This window comes from Lonchura striata, chromosome 4 (assembly GCF_046129695.1).
Source record: "Lonchura striata isolate bLonStr1 chromosome 4, bLonStr1.mat, whole genome shotgun sequence".
Taxonomy (NCBI): domain Eukaryota; kingdom Metazoa; phylum Chordata; class Aves; order Passeriformes; family Estrildidae; genus Lonchura; species Lonchura striata.
In genome coordinates this window covers 38,734,790-38,755,527 of record NC_134606.1, presented here as the reverse complement: position 1 = coordinate 38,755,527, position 20,738 = coordinate 38,734,790, and the positions used below count along the sequence as shown (strand labels likewise).

Sequence of the window (20,738 nt, the reverse complement as noted above, 5' to 3'; positions counted from 1 at the left end):
TTGGTTTCTAGTATTCAGTGTGGTAATCTGTAGTCCCTTTGCCTTCCTGATTCTGTGTTCCTAAAATCTGAACACACTTTTTTAGATTAGTTACATTTTGTAACTATTTATTTTTTCTTTATGGTTTAGCTGGAAAAAATATCCTGAAGCATGCTTTTGGCAGTCATCACACTGTGATCATAGAAGTTAAGACCAGGTTGAAAGAAAAGGTGACGTGCATCTAAAAAAAGTAGAAAATGTGTCAAATACTGGAAAGCAAATATTTTATTAAACAATACAAACAACTTTGTCTTTTAGCACAAAAATATAATAATTTCATTAAAAATATTTTATTTCAGACTGTTTAATTAAGTAAGAATGAACTACTGAATCATAAGGTGTAACAGGGTTAATAAAAACAGGGAATACTAGGTCACTTCCCAAAAGGGTTTTTCTCTGTCTTGTAATCATGTGGTTTTGATTTTGTTTGTGAACTGTGCCAAATCTGTCTTTTCATATGATTTTGAGTATCTGTAAATGCAATTTCTTTAGTTAAAAATAGAAGTGTGCTTTAGATCAAAGATGTTGTTAGCAAAAGAAACATGAAAATATTTTTTGTGACCTGGGGGTGACCTCCTTGTTGCTTGAGTCTCTCCGTGAGGGATGTTCCTGCCTTTTTATGATATGTATGTATCCACATACAAACACAAAGGTAGAGAAGTGCTTCTATAGCTAGAAAAGGTTTTGAAGCCACACTACTCAGTACTGTTCCTCTCTTTGTTATTACTGTTCTTGAATTAAGAGCTTGATAGATGTGTTTTGGGTCAGGCACCACATAATCTTCCTATTTGATTGGCATTATTATTTCCTAGGTTCCCTTTTTTCTTCATTTAGAGAAGTCTTCCTTCTCAAAGTGCCCCAAATGCCTCAAGTGAGGATATTGCTGCAGGGGTTCTCAAGAGATGCTTTTTGACTCTATTATGCTCTCTTCTGTGGGCTGGCTAATTGGATACTTTATGGCTAACTCTGTGCCATGAATAATGGCAGTATGTGTGAGAAAACTCATTTCACAAATCTCAGAATATTTTGAATAAAGGTACAAAATGTATGAATCCAGCTTTTAAACATGCCAGATTTAATTATACCTCTTTGCTATACTGTGCCAGCTTTCTACACCTGCATAAAACTGAAATAAAACGCAATAAATCTGAGAGGTAGCTCATTGTTTTCCTCCTGGTTTCAGTGCTTTAATATTGGTCTGAATTTCAGAGGTGTGCAAAATCTCACCTCCCAATATTTTATTACACTTACTAAAAAATTATAAGTGACTACACAAGAATTGTGGTGAAAATGCTCAAAATGATGTCAGATACCACTCACAAAAGTAACAAAAGCCCTTGGACTTTTATTAGTGGACAAAATTGTCCTTGGATAAGATGTACTTTTTTCACTAACATGATGTTTCCTCTGCATTGTCAGAAAAGAGCTCCTCTGATGTACTGCTAGTAATATAAAAGAGAAAGGAAGTTTCAAGTAAGATGAAAGGGACCACAAAAGATGGATTTTCTGTAGCTGCTTTGTATTGCTCAGTGGAAACAGTAATTAGACAGTGCTAGGAATTACTCCTTGGTTACTGACCCTGCTGGTCGTTGCCCTTTAGTGTCCTTGGCATATTGGAGGCATAGTGGGCATAATGGTAGAACATGGTTCTTATTTGCCCTTTTGTGAGGAATGTGCCTTGTTACTTTGAAGTAGCCTTTCTGTATGCAATTAAAAAAACCCTAGCTAGGTTCATTTTATACCAAATTTCACAGAGCTCTATTGCCATACATAGGGTTCATTATGAAATAGGTGGTTGCTCAGCTGCTGGTTGACTTTCTGCATTTACAGAGTGGTCTTCAAGGTCAGGATTGCAATTTCTGTTGTTCTTGATTGAGGCCAAGTGCACAATGCATATTGTAAAGGTAAATGCAGAAATATCTTACTACTTTTTGGAGGAAAAACCCAGTGGAAGCTCTGACGAAAACTGAGAAAATAAAAAACATTGTGTTGGTTCCCTATATGAGGAAAAATACCTGGTTTTAGGACAGTGCAGTGTGTGTCTGAGCAGACCTAAAAGCCATTACAGATTTTTTTGTTAACCATTTCTATCTTATGAAGACTGTTCTGTGTCTCAGCTATACAGCTGTACTGTGCTTTGCAGTGTCAGGGTCAATGTCCATATGAGATTCTTTTGTCTGGAACTCCCTTATTAAAAGGCAAAGCATCTCCTGCAAGCCTTCTGGATTCACTCACATCTGCTGTGGAGACAAAGGATTTGTCTGGTTCAGTTATCTCCATCATTACTATTGAGTCATAAATCTATTGTATGATTCACTTCTTCCTCTTACGCATGAAGGTTGATTTTATTAGTCACTGCACCACTTTAGCTTGCTCTCCTTAAACTATTACACTACCTTGCTAGGAGTAATAATCACTTCTTTGCTTTTTTATTGTGTAAGATGATGAGGGTTTTTCTAAAGGGTGTCTATTTCAAACATGTGTGAGTATGAACAGATACCTCCTCCAAGCATGCAGGTCTGCATTTCTACTGACGGACTATAAATAAATTGTTAAGGTACAATGCTAATTTTTATTTAAACTTTTTACATAGCATTGAAAGTTTTTGGAGCCAATATTGCAATATGTAGTGTTGCTCTACCAGTGTTGATAACTCTCTGCCCATTTAACCTTTATTTTCTTCTGCTTTATACTGACGTGATTAAACCACTGCTGTCTGAAGCACAAGTACAGTTGGGATTTACTGCTGGTTGTCACTTAAGCTTCATACCTTAAATACAGAAATTTGAGAGAGCATTAGCTGCTTAAATCAGGCAAGTTCCCATCAGGGTTTCACAGTTTGACAGGTTTTTAAGGCTACAATGCACCCCCCCAGCATTTGAAATGACAGAACTCTGTTAAAAATTGGTATAAATATATTTTAACTCTGTTAAAATTTTATATAAAAAGCATGATAATAAAAAAATTTTTATAACTAAAAGAAGCTACCTGGGTATCTATTGGTTTCTTAGAATATTGACATAAATCAGGTTGGTTGTAAATGGTGTCCCTGTTAGTCAATGACAAGTCAGTTTTTCATATTTTTTCCCACATGGGAGCAAATTAACAGCATAATTAACTTCTGCACTTTTCCTTTGTCCTTCTGTCATTTTAATAAAAGTCACTTTATAACAGTTTCTGTAACTTCCATGGCCAATAATTGACGAAGGGAAGATCAGTAAATATTCAGGTCTATCTAAGCAAGGGAAACTGAATAAATATGCCAGTGCAAAATGAGCTATTATTCTGTAGCATGCTGTCTACACAAGGGACTTGTTGCAGGGTCTAAATTTTTGAGGAAATTTTATCCCTTTCCCTCTGTTAGGAATGACCAATGCATTTCAGCATCATCTGCCTGAATCACAGATCTGCAGCTCACAGGTTTTTTCACACAGTGTCAGATTGTGACAAAATAGCAGTGAAATAAAAGAATGCTCCAGTTACCACTTAAGAAGGAACGTCCAGGACCAGGAGCCTTGGTGGAGTGCCACTGTGATACCTCAGGAAGGCTCCTTGGAAATCCAGGAAGCAAGTCTGGAGGCTTAGCACTAGTTATTTCTCTTAAGCAGAGAAAATATATTTCGCAAGGACACAGAACATCCTTGTGACAGAAATTGTGGTATTTTTCAGTCTGAAATAACTCTCCTCTATGGAGAGAGCAATGCAAGGAGTTTTGCTGGGTGAAGATGACCTCTGTGCTTCCCTCTCACATGCTGGTGCAGCCCAAGGCAGTGCAGCCCTGGATGCTGCCCAAGCTTGCTTTCCTCCTGGAAAATGGCCTTGCAACGAGTTCTGGGGAATGATGCTACAGAGGAGGAGCCTTGACCTGACTTTACTGCCTCAGCTCTTTTCAAACTTGCTGTATGCTCTGGCACTGCTGGGAAAATCCCAGTGTCCATCATTTCCAACTTCAAAGTTGCTGCCACACAAGCTCTTGGCTGCACTTCTGTGGTTTTGGCCACCCGTATGGCAGAGGGAATCACAGGATGGTTTGGGTTGGAAGGAGCCTTAAAGATCATCTGGTTCCAGCTCCCCTGATGTGGGCATGGATCCTTGCACTAGACAGGTTGCTCAAAGCTCCATCCAGCCTGGCCTTGAGCACTTCCAAGGATTGGCCATCCACAGCTTCTCTGGGCAGCCTGTGCCAGTGCCTCCCCACCCTCACAAGAAATAATTTCTTATAATCTAAACCTATGTAACAATGTTTAATTTGGCCTGTATAATTTAGTGAAAAATAATTATTTGCGTGTTTTCATTGACTTTTTCCTTGTTTGTATCCAGTAAAAAAGGAGACCTTACCTTCACTTTTTTCAATTATTTGCCCAGCATTCCTGCCCAGTTCTTTGACTCTAGAGCCTGGAATCTAGGTATAAACGCTGTGGATTTTTTTCTGATTTTTATTTCTTCTCTTCATGGAATGAAAATGAGGAAAAGCAGAGCCCAAATGTGTCTCCTGCTGGCAGCAGGCATTTGAACTAGTTTAGCTTTGAAATTCCCCATATAGTTGTTACATGCAAAAGGAATGAGATATTTGAGCTCGGTCCTTTTGAAGTGCTCTGATAACTGGCAAGTACCTTTGTAGCTGAAATGAAAAAGCTGATTCTGGAGTTTGCTGAAGAGAGAAAGCTTGTTAAAGTGAACTTGATGAGGAACCATCATGAATGCATGTCTAAATTATGTGTCAACTTGCTCATAACTTGGTTTATTTCCATGATAAATTGATAGATTGAAAATAAAAAAATCTTTGCTCTATCTGCCAACCAAAACTTGAGGGATACAGTGAGTGCTTTTGAAATGAAAATTCACTTGTTATAGATGGAAAATCCTCCTCTCCTACTGAGCACAGTGGAAGAGATGAATCTATTACATCCCAGAGCCAGCATCACAGCAGACAGAGTTACTCATGACATCTTTGTAGTGCCAGTGTCCTTTACAAAGAGTGCCAGGGGACATTTTTGGTCCGTGTTTTTTCCTAGCAGTGAGAGCAGAAACTGGTAGGCAAAAAATCCCTTGTTTTATCCTCTGCCACAGACTGGTAAGGGTGGTTCACAGATTGGTAGGGGTGAAAACCAATTTAATGTTTGGTTTCTTAGGAACCTTATCCTCGGTGCTGACCTAATGGTACTTGCTGTTGTAACATTAAGGGATTCTGTAAATGCAAAGTCCTATTTGGTTTTCTTAGGGCAAAAAAAAATGCAATCTGTCATAAAACGAAGTTGGTTAATCCAGATGTATATGTAGAAGGTTATTTGTTGCTTCTAAAGTTCTGATGATTTTTAAAATCTGCTTTGAACTTGAGCGGCCTTTACATATCACATTTCAGTTTTTCTTACTAAGTTAAAAGTGTTTGATTAAATAAACTTGTTTTGCTTTACAAATGGTTTGTTATGATTCAAAAAATCATCACCACGTGTATTGAATAGAACCATCAGTTTGTGCACAGTAACACCAATCTAGGAGGCAAAAATTGTTGTATTCTGTGGTAAAGCAGGTGGGCTTTTCCCAAAATGCTGGATGCAGTGCTACATTGTGCAACGCTTCAGTGTAAGTGCAGCATATTGTGGAAAGATCACAGGGATGTGCCAGCAAAGAGCTGTAGGTGGGGACTGCAGGAGCTGAGCAGATGCTTTGCCCACTTTTTGTGGGAGGCTGTGTCAACTCCTGTAGCTGCCAGGGTAAGAGTGGGAAGTTGGAAACCTGGAGAAAGCACTGAGTCATCCAGACTTTTGTGGTGGAAATAGCTGTCTTGGGCATGAGGTAATCTGTCTGGAGAATTTAATTTCCAATGCAAAGGCACGTAAGATCCTAGTTTGAAGCCCAACTCAGAGGCTTTGTACTCAGTAGAATTGAGATTGCATCTTAATTTCTACATCAATGCCAGCAGAAACAGCTGCTGCTTGTGAGCTTTCACTCCGAGTTTAATCTGTTGTACAGAATTCAGAATTTATTGTTAACTTTGATTTTCAGCAGTAGTGTTCAAGTAATAATGAAAATTTCCAGAAAGAGCTTGAAACTGATTTTAAATCATAGCTGTTAAAAGTACATGTAGGTTTTCTAAAGCAAGAGATTGCCAAAAAATCCTTGATTTTCTTTTCATCTTGTTTTCTTCCAGTGTTTTTTCCAGCAGATAGTAGCAATAAAGAGAAATACTCAGTTTTTAAAAAAATCTTTGGTGTTGGCTGTTGACCTGCTTCTGCTTTCATGTAAACTACCTGCGAAACTTTCAGTAGTTTCTTGTTCAGCAAGTTTAGACCGATGCTACCATCTTAGTAAATGTTGTCCTAAATTTATGTAAGGCCTACCCTGTGATTTAGAAACTAATACTGCATTATGGCTCTGTCTTTCAATGCCATTTTCTCCACAAATTGTGGAGATCAATATTTCCATTGAAATGCTGTTATGAGACAGGTTCAAAACAGTTATTTTACAGGGTATTAGAAATCTAAATTTTCTAATTTGTTCACTTTTCTATCTTGCATCTTCATTTATTCCTTTACTTGCTTTTTTCATATTTGAAGGAAAAGCCATTTTATAATCTTTGGTTTTCCATGTAGCTGATCTCCAGATAATTTTTTTCTCTTTGAAATGCTAATAAAAATTTGGAGTGTAAAAAAGTCTTCAATAACATTTAATGAATGAATTTCTTGGCAGCAAGGTTTTTTGTCTGCCATTTATCTACAAGAGAAGTTTGCTGGTTGCCATATTAAAAAATGACAAGCAACTGTAAGTAATCAGAAACACTAAATTTATTTCAGAAATATTGGCTTTTCCATAAGAAAAACAGGACAGCAGAAGGACTCAAATTTTAAAGGATATTTGAGGCTGGTTTGCAAAAGAGTTCTTTAAGCACTTAAACTTCCCGGACTTAATTGTTTTTCTCCCATATGGCCTTTCAGTTTCATGAGTGAAATAGTGCACATTTTGAGGCTAACTGCTTGACATTAGACCATGGCTACTGGCATGATGTTGACTTGACTTGTAGGATATATAATTAATAGGTGGAAAACTTTTTGTCCCTATGGTCTAGAAAATTACTGTCTTTACTGTACGAATACAGCCTGACCTGAAAGTGGCAGTGGTTAGTCACTGTTAATTGGATGACCTGTCTAGCATTAATGATGTACAAGCTATTCCTAGAAAACTGTGGAAGACCTTTGCTGACAATAACTGCAGAAGTGAATGGTGACATTCGCAATGTTTGCCAGGCACCAGAAAAACGTGACATTTTAAAGTACTTTTTGCCTCAATTGTTCATCAGGTTGAAATAAATGTACCACACATAGTCTAAGAGGGATGTAAAAGCCTTCGAAGAGCTATAATGATGAAATGGCTTAGGTTTCACCAGAATTATGAAGATATTTACAAACTTGACTGCTGCATTTCATTTTTCATGTTATAATTCACTCATTCCTTATCACAAACCTCTGTATCTGAGCTGAAATTAGATGTAAACATTTATAAATACCATACATGGTTTGCAAGACATACTTTTACTACTGTGAATGGCAGGCTATGGCTTGTAAAGATATATAATCAGAAAACTAATAAAATTCATGAAAGAAGAATTTTAAATACTCAGACAGTGTAAATGTTCCTTTGTGTTTATTTTATCTTAGACCCTGGGAATCCATGAAAACAATCTTACTTTTTTTCTGTGGGGGTCAAATAAATGAGAAAAGGCAGTTATTATTTCTTCAAGTTTTTTCTTCTTTAAAGGTACTTCCAGTTCTGCAATGGAAGAGGCGTTTTTCTAGTGTTTTGAAGACACTGTTCAAAGGTTCTTCATCAAATTGACACAGAATATTTAAATTTTAAAAAATTAAAAATTCTATGAGGCAATTGCAGTTATGGAACCTAACAAAGGGTGATTAAGGTCTGCATTAAATGGCTCATGAAGGATTAATGGGAAGAACAGCTCTTCCTCTAGCTAAGTAGCGTGCTGGCAACAGGTGACCCAGAGGCTGTTCTCTCCATGGGCTGGGCCTTTTTCCAGAGAAGGCTGGAACTTGTGGAGATGGCATGGCAGGACATATTCAATGACTCGATCAGGGAAACCATGAAGTGTGAAGGTTGAATGACCTCATTGCTGGTACCCTTGGCTTTTGAGGTCTCTGTTAGCCCATGCAATGGAGGAGCAGCAGCAGGTGGTTCTTTCTGGTGCAGTAGGGCGCGTGGATTGCTGGCTGCATTGCACTGGTGACATGAATGAGTTTTCCTAAGATTTTTGGACACAGTATGACATTCAGTACTTATATTAAGAAGAAACCCAGTATCCCTTTGGTTGCTGTGCCTAGAATTAAGAAAGTGGTAGGGCTGAGAGCTGACAGAGGTGTGGACAGGTGTGGACTAAGCATCCTTGTTCTCTGCAGCCAGAGGATGGATAGGAGATGGGTTTCTTTGTTTCAGAGATAGGGATAAGAAAATGTCCAAGGGAGATAAAATATTAATACAGAATTTACATTTTGAAGAAGAGTTGTTACTCAGCTTTCTGTTATATTTTCATTATCTTTTCATTCTTTTTACATTTGCTTTTAGATACTTTAACTAATCTTTAATTCTTGATTTGCTAGCAAAACTTAGGAGTTGTGCAGATACCTCAGTGCTAAGAGGATTCTTTAAAAATTGGTTTCATATTTTGTGTTATGAGTTGTGTAATTTTTCTTTATCACTCCAGAAACTTCCTTTCAGTGAAAATCACTCCCTTGTTTGTGGTGTTGAGAAGTATTGTTCTCCTGATCAAGCCCTCCGTGACATAACGATCGGTATATTTGACCTAAGGAAAATGGGGCTGACCTCTTCAATCACTTTTCATAGGAAACACTTTCTATATTTCCAGTGACTTGGTACCTCTTCTTGGTTTATTTATTTGGGATGGTCATTACTACTGAAGATACAAAGCTGTACTCTTAGCTCACTGTGGACCCTGTGTGACTGTTTCCATGGTCCCTTCTAAACACTGTTAATGATTGCCTGGGGGCAAGGCCAAGAAATACCTTATGGGAAATATATGTTTCTCTTCACTCCTTTGAACCAGGCCTGTAAAATTCAAGTGGGTGACAAAGGTGGGGGATTGATGCACAGGTCTGGGAATCAGAAGAAAATATTTCTCCTTTAGGCTTCCTTAGGTATGTCCTAGGGAAAGCACAGGTGCAAAATGCAGTTGTGTTCATATTTACAGGAGTAGCAATTTTTCCTGTTAGCTTGTGAAGCATTTTCCCTGTAAGTAGCAGGCCAGTGTATGTGCATGAGTATTCTGAGTACATGTGATGTGCAGTGCTGTGTATTTCATTATACAGTATCCATCTGTTTTCATGGGATCAGGTTGATTGCGTGGTCTGATTACTCTTGATGATTAAATCTCTTCCATTCCCTGGTATTAGCAGATAGAAAGAAACAGTAAATAGGATCTCAATGCCAAAAGAGGAAATGGAGGGGTTTAGTCACAGTAATGGCATTCTGTCTGTCAGATAAAGTGAAACTGTTACACTTAAATCAGGAAACTTTTAAATCTGTCTAGCAAAACATTTCAGAGATGCATCCATATTTATAAAACCAATTTAGCTGGAAGGAGAGGAAGCCATGGTATTAATAGCACTGTATGTGCTAGCATCTTATCATTGGATTAAGGTTAACAAGCACAGACTGAAGGATTGTAAGTAGATATGGCTGCATGCTTGATTAGCAATTACTTAGGTTTTGTTTGTGTAACATTTTTCCTGGCTTCAATTTTCCCCTTTAATAGTGTTAAAGGCTATCACAAAGTGTAGTTGGAGACTACCAAGAGCCTATAATTAACAGAATGTTTGATTAAAGCAGTTACAACAGAACTATATTCTAAAATGAAAAGCATACAGTAAAATGAGCTTCAGCATGGAAAATAGCATTTTAGTTCCAGGACATCCCTCTTGATCTTGTTTAGTTATTTACATGTACACTAAAACCTCTCTGGAATGAGAGCCCAAAATGTAGTCTTTTAAAAGGCAAATCCTTCACTGCTCCATAAGGCATATATTGGTGTAGTTTTAAAGTCTGTGGTCATAAGAATGAGACTATTTAGCATTTGGGAATATTGGATGGGTTTTTATACATAGAAAAAAAAGTATATATTTTTAATACATTTTATAATGTATAAAAATATAATATACGGTAGAGAATATCTATTGAATATATATTGCACATTTAATATGTGTATTGTGTGATTATGTAATATGTATAAAATTTACATTAAATATGCACATATGCATTAAATATAAATTATATATATGGAATATTTAAGAATATAGTTTACTCTGTTTATTAGAATGTTAAATAGAAATTGTTGATTTTATGAGTTAGGCTGTTGCACTTGGCCTGTAGAGTCTGAGCTGAATATCCAAAACACCTGCTGAGTAAGATTTTTCAGATCACTGTGATCTGCAGCTGTTCACTGCCTTTGCTTTCATGAAAGAATTGAAGTTTAATGCGTGTGTAGTAGAATAAGCTTAACCTAATCTTGGAGAGAAGAGTTAAGATAGGAAGCTCTGTTAATGTCAGTTTATATATTTTAAAGCTATGTAATCGAGACACACTTTTGTGGTATTGATGCATCAACTGCATTAGATCTTAACAGTAGTAATGTTAATGTCAGTGCTTAGCATTCATTTTGGCACACTGTGTTGTCCTCTGTTCTTCTCGCTCTGCCTTTGGCAAACAGCTGAATATTAATTAGCATTTGTTAAGCCAGAGTTTAGAAAAAGCCCTAAACCCCATTTTCTGGAGGAGATTTGAAGCTTCCTGGGGATACCATGCCCAGTTGTAATAGTCATACCCACATCTCAGGTGTGCTGTGTGATCCGGTCCATGGGTGATTTTTATATGTTGTTCTAAGACAAGCTCTTCCTTTTTCTTGCAGGAGAGCCAGAATTTAAATATGTTGGGAATATGCATGGGAATGAAGCTGTTGGAAGAGAGTTACTCATCTTCTTGGCGCAGTACTTGTGTAATGAATACCAGAAAGGAAATGATACTATTATCAACTTGATCCACAGCACACGTATCCATATCATGCCATCTCTGAACCCAGATGGCTTTGAGAAGGCAGCATCCCAGGTTTGTAAGGATGTGTGTATAAGAATAGCTATCAGTGTCTGTCATCTTTATCGTAATGGCTCTTGAACTTACAGTTTTACTGGTACATGGACTGCTGCGGGCAATTGTTGAATGGAACAACAAAACCATACTATTTCCTAATAGTACAGTAGGCTTGTTATGTTTAACAAGGAGGATTTTATGAAGTAACCTTCTCTCATGTGAATTTAAAATATAATTATGCTTATGTTTCATGCATATTCTTTCACTGATTGAAGTTCACTGATTGCTTCTTAAAGACGCAACTTCCTAAACTGGTAATAAATGATGTTTCAAAAGTTCTAGAAAAGTGAAAGTTTGTTTTCTTTAAGGATATTCCCTGCAAATACACTTTAAAAGTTATTCACATTCACCAGAGCTTGGTCCCAAAACAACAGGCATTATGAGCCATCTTATTAATATTAATAACTTTGATTCTTAATTTCATGCATGAAGTACTTTAATTAAGGTATTAGTCAAGAAAATTTAGTATGCATTTTAGGGTGATAACTCATTCAAGAAACATATAATATATTAATGCATAATTAGCAAATTGAAGTCAAATACTAACCCTGTTATACAGACTCTGGTGTGTATTTTGTTATAAACAAAAATAATAATTTCCTTGCTTACAAGGTATATTTATGTTTTAAATTAATATTGAAATGTTGAAAGTTATCAAGTTCTCTGTTTATGATTAAATAAGTCAAACCTTATTAAGGTCTTTATTAAACTGATTCTTATGAAGTCTTTAAAAATACGCACAGACTCTTTATATTCGGTGGTACATCTCCCTCTCGTGGCAGTGAAGCAGAAGCTGTTCTCAGATTGGTGTGGCATTTTGCTACTTTGAAATCTCCCTTTCTGTAGAGGTTCATAATATTACCTGAAACTTTAGCTCCTTAGCCAAAGTACACCTGCTTTTATATGGTGGCCTTAAAATTTAAATAAGATTTATAATAAGATTCAATTTGGTACTGCTGTTCTAATTTAGGATCTCTTGATCCTGTACACAGAGTGTGACAGTAGATTCAGTATACCCCAAGATTAAAACCAGTAACCAAACTTAACCTACATTAAAGAACACTGAAAGTTTACAGAGAGAAGCTAGGGAAAACTATGCATTCTGAAGGCATTTCCTTAATGAAATCCAAAACTTATTTATGGGAATCAGTTTAAAAAAATAATTTTTGAAAAATTCTCATGGCTACCATTTCAGTGAACAAAGCTGCCAGACACAATAGGATTCAAGTAAAGATTAAGGTCCTTCTTTACCCTGAAGTATTTAGAGGAACTTGAAACATTCCTTTGACTTCCAGAAAAGCCTACAGGTGCTGTGACTCTCACTACAGTGAAATCTGTAGTTCACAGTCAGGGCATGAGGCAATAGGGAAAAGCCAAATCTTGACACCACTGGCACTGAAAAATCTGGTACTGCTGGTAATTTTACTTGTCCTTAGTCCAAGCGTGCCATAAGAGAATAAGCCTGTCCTGCAAGACCCTCAGTGAAATAGGGTTTGGGTTTGTCCCCACAGAGCTCTAGCAAGGAGCAGGGGTGATTGCTTCAGCTCTTGGTGCCCCAGGAGTTTTTTCTCCCACATGGGAAGCCCATGGGAGGCAAACATACCTATATAAAACTTGATGTGCAATCTCCTGAATCTACTCATCTCTCCTCTTTGTTTTCCCTTCCCTCATTTAGCCTGGTGAATTTAAAGACTGGTTTGTTGGTCGAAGCAATGCCCAAGGGATAGATCTAAACCGAAATTTTCCTGATCTTGATAGAATAGTTTACGTTAATGAGAAAGAAGGTGGCCCAAACAACCATCTTCTGAAGAACATGAAAAAAGCTGTGGACCAGAATCCCAAGGTAAGCAGGGGGATGAATGTCAGATCACTGATATGCCCATCTCTTTCCTTTTATGTAAGCAAATAGTAGCGACCCGTAAGAGCTCTGTGTATGGTCTTTATTGTTCATATTGTTCTGAATATTTGGTTCATTTTGTTAAATTTATCTATCTGGTGCTTCTTCAATTTTTTCCTCAAAATGGGTTGCTGTAGTAAATTCTTTTGATCCATCTTAATCCAATCCTTAGACAATTCCTCAGTCAAAAGATATTTTATAATTTTTATAGCCTTTTCTCTTGATTTTAAACTGATTTTCCAAATATTCTGCATTTTTACCATTGCCAGAAATTCACTTTTTTATTGTGCTTAATTATATTGCTAGCCAGATAGCTGCTCTCACATATAACACATGCATTTTTGTTAAGTTTAAGCCTTTAATATGCAGCTGCATATCTGGAGGGATTTTTATCTTCTTGTGTTTACCCCCAGAGGAAGTTCTAGAAAATCGATTGTTGTGACTGCAGTCCCGTAGGACTGTGGCCTTAATATCTGTGTTCTGTCTTCAAATTCAAAATATTAATGAAGTAATTTTACCTTCCATGCAGAGAAAAGACTGCACCAACATTTATTTTTAATTATTTTATTTTCCTTTGTTTAAAATTTGGTAGGCTTTTTTATCCATAATGGGAAGAAGTAAAAGATTGAGATTGCTTTTTTTTTTTTTGTAGTCTTATTCTGAGATAGCTGACACCAGTTTTTGACTTATATTAATCCACTTAATATAATTATAAATCTAATGTAAGGACGGATAAAATTTTGCTGAAGCCAGAATAAAATTGCTGTTCACTTAACTGTCTTGCACAGTGTATGTGGTAATAATTAAGCCCACGGTATTTAACTGAATGTTTCTACATTGGACTACCAATTTCTAACTGCTAGTAATGCTATTTTGTTGTAGCTTGCTCCTGAAACAAAAGGTGTCATTCACTGGATTATGGATATTCCCTTTGTGCTCTCTGCCAATCTTCATGGAGGAGACCTTGTTGCAAACTATCCTTATGATGAGACTCGGACTGGTATGTAAATAGAAGTTAACATGAAATAGTAGGAGATCGACATTTCATTCTATATTTATTTCACTACTAGCTAAGATCCACTTAGCTAGAAGTGAAATAAGTATAGCTAAGATCCACTTTATAAACCTTGCAAAGAAAACTATAAACCACTGCAAAACCATAGCAAAACTGAAAAAAAATTATAAATGCTATTTATAGGAATTGTATTGTAATGACTTATTTTATCATGCTAATCATGTGATTAAAGCTAGTCACTGTATGACCATATTTTCTAGTTTTGAAGATGATTGTTTCAGTAGATTCACCTGACAAAAATGATGTAATGCCTGAGGGAATCATAGTCCCCCAGATATATTAATCAAGCCAACTTAGCTCTTAAATTAGCTGTGGCTGTTTGTACCCTGTTTAAATGAACTGAGAAAGATGTGTCTAGGTTAAGGTTTCTTGCACCTGTGAAAAATGAATTTCTGAAAGCAGTAGTGTGCTGACAGAAACAACTATCACTGTTGCCATTTTCAGTATTGGTCCCTTAGCAAAAGGATCACATTGTGGCATAGAGGTAATCATAAACTATACAGCAATATTTGTATTTTTCTGATACTATGGGATGAAGACATGACTGAAGTTTCATGAAATTATATTGTTTGTGATTCTCTTCTCTCTGTTGACTATATCACAGTTTGATTGCAAATCCTTCTAATACCTGACTATAAAATTTTTTAGGGAGAAATCTATGTTTTTGAACTGTGTGTTCTTCTAAAAAACGCCTAAAGCCTAGAATAGCTTGCGGTGCATTTTTAAAGTAGTATTTTTTTCTAAATATTGAGTCTGTTGTGATTAGCCACCTTAATGATAGGGCGAGAATTAATGAAGTAATGGGGAAATGTTAATGCTAAAACGATAATGCCATATTAACTTGTGATGCTGTAGAACATTTAACCTGCGTACATAGTGCTTTCATGCACAGTTGTGCTGTTCAGTGATTGTGTTGTGAGCCTAGTCACTATAAGTGCCTTTTTAATAATTCTTGTTCCTGGAATTTCCTCCCTAGGCAGTGCTCATGAGTACAGCTCCTGCCCTGATGATGCTATTTTTCAAAGCCTGGCTCGCAGTTATTCTTCTTTTAACCCTGCTATGTCTGATCCGAACAGACCACCGTGTCGTAAAAATGATGATGACAGCAGCTTTGTGGATGGAACAACTAATGGTGGTGCATGGTACAGTGTCCCAGGAGGTGAGCCCACCCACGGGGTCACTGGCTATTCTGAATTATGTTAGCCACAGCTTTTGGTCTGGTTGAGGCTAAATGAAAGGCCGATCGCTCACCACAGTACATCTAGAAAATCCGATAAAGCTACTGTGATAACTATTAAAATACTCCTTTTTATTGGTTTTTCTACAGTGTTTCTTCAGGCTCCAGGTCATTGCAAATTTAATAGTTCTACAGTGGGCGAGTCATAGCTCTGCTATCATGAAATATTAAGAATTTTTCTGAGGAAGAGGGGTTAAGAAAATAGTGAAAAATCCCCTGACAAACCCTTAATAGAGCAGGCTGCTGATGGCTCATTTGAACCTCAATAACAAAGGCATCCAAGCTGAAGGAAATGGGGAAGTCTGGTTGCCTGATTTTGCAGTGTTATAGAAAATGGAAGTTTGGCCTTGGATTTTAATGGGAACAAAACCAGCCGTGAAGATACTTGCATTTGCCTCTCCATACTTTGTGGCTTGGTTAGTGCCTGATTCCTGCCCAGGTGCTGTTTCCCTAGACTTTGTTAGAGCCTTCTGTGCTAAGAGGAGCAGCAGAGCTACTATGGGCATGTCCAGACTAATTTTCCAGAAGTCCAGAAGAGTAGTCTAAAATGAGACATTTAATTCAAATGAGACATTTCATTCCTTTCTATTAAAAATTTTGATATCTTTGTAAACTGAGCCAAACAGGTTTTAGGATAGTTAAATCTTAAAGAGTTCTGCCTCTGCTAAACTTGGAATGAAAACTGAGCTGAAGATTTCTGAGCCAGCATGTATTAGAGTGATTTGCCTGTGCTTTGGCTTTGTTGATTTATGCTGGATAACTTTGAAAACACACATACTGTTTTATGCTTTGCTGTTCTCTTGATATTCAATTATAATCTCTGAATGAATTTAAAATTTTTACCTGAAGTGAATAGGAATTTCTCAAAGCATTAGACAGCCTAAGTAGTAGCCTAACTCTTCTTCTCTTACAGTAAAGGCAGTACTTAAAGAAGAAAATATTTAAGCTCCTACGAAGAAATTAGAAACAGAACAATGACTGGTAGTGCTCACACAGCCAGGGACTGAGTGTGAAGTAAAATGCTGACATTTCTGAATGCAACTAAAACCCCAGAATATCTCTTTGCATGAGGCTTTTCAGACTTTGAATTGGAACCATTAAAACACCCTTGAAAACTGAAGTTTGCAAAAGCTGAAAAAAAAAAATAAAATTGAAAAGTTTAGAAGTTAAAATTTAATTTAGTTAAAATTTATCTTAATGCAATATTAAATATTAGGCATTAAAATGTGGATATATTTAATTTCAGCTTCTTCTTCCTTAAGAAAATGCTATGAAAAGTAGTTTTTCCATTGTTTTGATGAAATGCTTTGATTCTGATTAAACACCATATGGCAAAGACACATTTTGCCATTGGAAAAAGTTTTTGGAAAGTTTGATTTCCTCTTTTTGGATCTTGTTTTAAGTTAGACCACCATATCCCTAAGCGAGGCCTTTCTTTTTCTCATATTTGTGTAGATATTAAAAGGCAGGAATCCTATTGCTAAGCAGGATCTATCATCCTAATATGTTGCAGATAATAAAAAATAGAAAGACAACAATAAACTTAGGACCATACAGATTGAATCTGTGATTGGTTTAGGATTTTTTTTCAAGTGTATAAATCAGCTGGCAAGATGTGACTTTTGAACAAAACCTCTGTGGTAGTGTTTGCTGACTAAAAAAGTAAATATAATTCAGTGATAATAGTTCTGCTCTTTCTATGTCTAGTGCAAAGGAAAATAACTAAGCACTGCTCAGTTCAAGTGAAAATTTTCTGGGAAGTTTTAATACGAAAAGTTCCGTCTGAAAACCAAAATGTGGCAATTAAGTTATTGATGGTATCAGTGATCTTTTGCTGTCCATATGGTAATGAACTCAAAGTTAGCAGCAGCATAAACTGTTAAAAAGCCATTTATGTTGCTTTTGGGAAAGTATTCCACTGTATATCCTTACCAGAGTTAGGAGTATATCAAAAATAACTCTGAAGGCCTTGTCTCCATCCAACAGGAGCATCTGTTTCTGTTGCAGCTAAGGTGGTGCTTCTCTACCTTTGCACCCTTGGACTCCTTTGGGCTTTTTTCCCCTAATTTCCCCTTTACCCTTCCTTTATCACTCTTCTACTAAAGATTCCTTTCTGCAGCAAGCACAGCCCTAGTATCCACTCCTGCCCATTTTCTGTCTCTATTCCTGATCATCTCCTAGATGATGCCTTTGACAGTAAGAAAGGATGATTTCTCATTCTAATTAATTACTATAGGTGCTGTTGCCCTATAGAGCTTATTATGGTGCCCCAGTTGTGCAACATCAATTCTTTGCCCATATAATTGATCCTCAGGGCCTTGTACCTTCTGTAAAAGACGAGTGGGCCAGCAGCCATCTTCACTGGTTCTTCAGTCTGCAGGGGTGGTGTACGGATGGCTCTCATGGGACTGTGGGTTGCTTTTCATGGCTTTCTGAATACCTGGGTTCTTTCAGTTGGAAGGCTGAACATCTGTGGCAGAGACATCTGGTAATAGTCCTTGTCTCTAACTGGAAGTAAAGAGGTGTGGGTTTTCTGGGTTTTTTTCCTACTTTTATTGGGGTTGCGACTGAAGGCATTTGGGATGATAGTTTGCATTTAGACTCAGGTGTTTATTGTTTCTTACTAATGTTACAGCCTCACAGCTGTGACTTTTGTAGTCTTTATTAGTAAGGTACAAAATGGTTAACTGTTTTGTGTTATAAGGTGTTTTAAGACTGAACTATCTAATTAAGAAATGACACCTAAATTATTTTCCTTTTAAACTCCATAACTGATCACAAGAAGCTTGTAATGTGGTCTTTATTGTCTAATTACAAAATACTAATTAAACTTATGAAGAAGAAGGAAAAAGAATGTAAAAAAGAACAACTTGTTTTCATTCTAAAACTTGTATTTTGCTTCATGTTTATTACTCTATTCTAAAACTCTAAGTTTTCTGCCTTGTGATATTACACATTTCTAACCAACTACACACTCATAATCCTAGTGCTATCAATCAATTTTGGAAGTCTTCTCTACAGGTCAAACACAGTGTTCTCTTGTGAGTCCATGCCTTTCAGCACAGAAATTTTAAAATTCTCAGCATCTAGGGTTCTGGCAAGGAGGAACCCTCCATTGCATTCCTGCTCTGTCCTTCCCTTTCATCTGATGTCAGGATTTCCTCACCAGCCTCATGCAAGGTGGCAGTTCCCCTTTCTGGCTTTTTGGGTGGAGAGAGGGGATGTTGTAGAGGAATATTTGACTTTTACTTCTCTCTCTTAATTACACTTTCTGTGAGGTTTTTCTCAGCATTACTGTTTGGTAGTTTCTTCCTTCTGTAGAGCAGGGATACAGAGAAAAATTCCACCCAAGAGCACCTTTGTGCCAAATCTGAGGCCATGATGCTGTTACTCTTGTAGTAGTTGTCATCTCTAATCAGTTGATCCATGTAGGTTTTTTAGACAGCAAGCAAAGGCAAAGACATCATTCTTCTTTGTTCAAGATTGCCTCTTTTAGTTATCAGACTCTGGGAGAAACAAGTTTGTACACAACAACCACGTTGTTTTTAACTGAGGCCTTCTCTCTGTTAGCATGGAATTAATGATTTCACTCATGCACAAGAAAGAAAAAATAAATTTGCACAAACAGTTTAATTTTTGGCATTTCCTTAGCTGCTGACTGTATAACTTTTCAACGCCCTTAATGACTTTTTAATATGCCTTTTGTGTGAAGTACCTATCTGGAACCATAAATGAGAAGAACAGATAGTAATAAATGACTACCTAGCCACATGCCTGTTCTGCTTTTTCTGTCATGACAGAGTCACCTGAGTCTAATCAGATTAATGTCATTACAAAAATAGTTTTTCAAAGTAGCTTACTTTGCTGTACTATTAGGCTATTGTTTAAGTGTCTTTTTTTAAATTTTCAAATACTCTCAGATCACCCTTGGCACTCAACTAATTCCTGACTTGGATTATGAGTTTTGGAAGCAGTGTTAGGGTTTTTTTAGGATTTTACAGAAGACTAACGTAGGAGGCATTAATGTTCTTCCATTCAAGTACATCCTGTCCAGCTAAAGGTTACTGTCTTTTCTATGTGAAGAAGCTGAGCTAAGTTAGTGCTGTAGCTTGCAGTTCAAAGTCTTAAGTAATTCTGATGCCTGGATTCCAGGAGCACACCCTGCATTCCAATTCATTTATGAAGCTTGATGTTCCTTTATTAAAACCTGAAGAAATTAGTTTTTTTCCCGTATTCCAAGCTTACTTTTGTAAGCAGTAACATAAAGACACTATAGTCCCTCAATCACTGGAGTAGTGCAACAAAGAAGTTTTTGTGTTCTTAGTTTCAAAGTCCTACTCATGGTCAGCAATAAAGGTCATTCATTGCTGAATCTCAGTTATATCTGAGGTATCTAAGCCTTTCGGAACTTCAGAGGACATTCCTGTTAAAGTGTGAGAAAGTCAGTGCTACACTGTCACAGGGAGGGGCTTTGGGAGCGTGATGATGTGCATGCATGGGATACATGCCGTGGATAGGGCATTTTGAGGACTTGACCAGGGGCAGCAAAGTTGCTGCAATATTCGATAAATCTTTAGAAACATTTTGGTCTTTTGTGCATTGCACCTAATCACCATTGTGAACAGCGAGGTCGAGAGTGCACAGCCCAATGCACTCCTGATTGCATATGTGGTAGGCCATAGTTTAGATCTTGGCCAGCTTCATCCCATTCTCTGTCCCAGACATAAAAGATGAATTTTTTCAGGAGCAACACATGGCCAGGACAAGGCCCGCCCCTGGGAAACAAACTATAGGGTATGGATATTGTGCAGAAAACTGGAAAATATATTGCTTCTTTTTTCTGTTCTTGAGAAACTAGGGCATCCCTGAGTAATACTGTGGGAGGAAAGTGAAATTTTCTGATAATTGGAACAGTAATGGTCAAGAATTACTGTCACTAGAGTAAAATTACATTGTGCCCTTTGGCTCCCTGTTCTCCTCTTCATGCATTCTTTCTTTCTATTAGAAGTACAAAAATCAACAAAAACATTATCTGGTGTCCACAACAGATGTATCATAGTCAGCATCACTGTTAGGATTTTACTCATGACTCCACTGCTCTCTTGCTGTGTATTGCTAAATAGTCCATCTAAGAGTTCTGCCTGCTGGAAAACCAGAGCCATCCCTCCCAGGAGCCTTTGCCGTCTGTGTCCTCATTGTTCTAAAGAAAAAAAAAAAAAAAAGGTGTTAAAAATAAAAAGGTTCTTATAGCAATCAGAAAAATCCCTGTGCCTGTCAGTAACTGGGAGTCTTAGTCTTGTTGCCTGGTCTCTCTGGGATGT

The 20,738-nt window shown here is 37.1% G+C and overlaps 1 protein-coding gene across 1 annotated transcript in view; it reads left to right on the top strand.

The window, feature by feature from the left end:
* The window catches only part of CPE (carboxypeptidase E), a 55,704-nt gene that overhangs the window by 24,958 nt on the left and 10,008 nt on the right, over positions 1-20,738 (top strand). The window contains exons 2-5 of the mRNA XM_031504723.2: positions 10,970-11,166; positions 12,884-13,051; positions 13,988-14,105; positions 15,157-15,339. Of these exons, the coding sequence (XP_031360583.1) occupies positions 10,970-11,166; positions 12,884-13,051; positions 13,988-14,105; positions 15,157-15,339 (666 nt within the window). The remainder of the gene's footprint in view (positions 1-10,969; positions 11,167-12,883; positions 13,052-13,987; positions 14,106-15,156; positions 15,340-20,738) is intronic.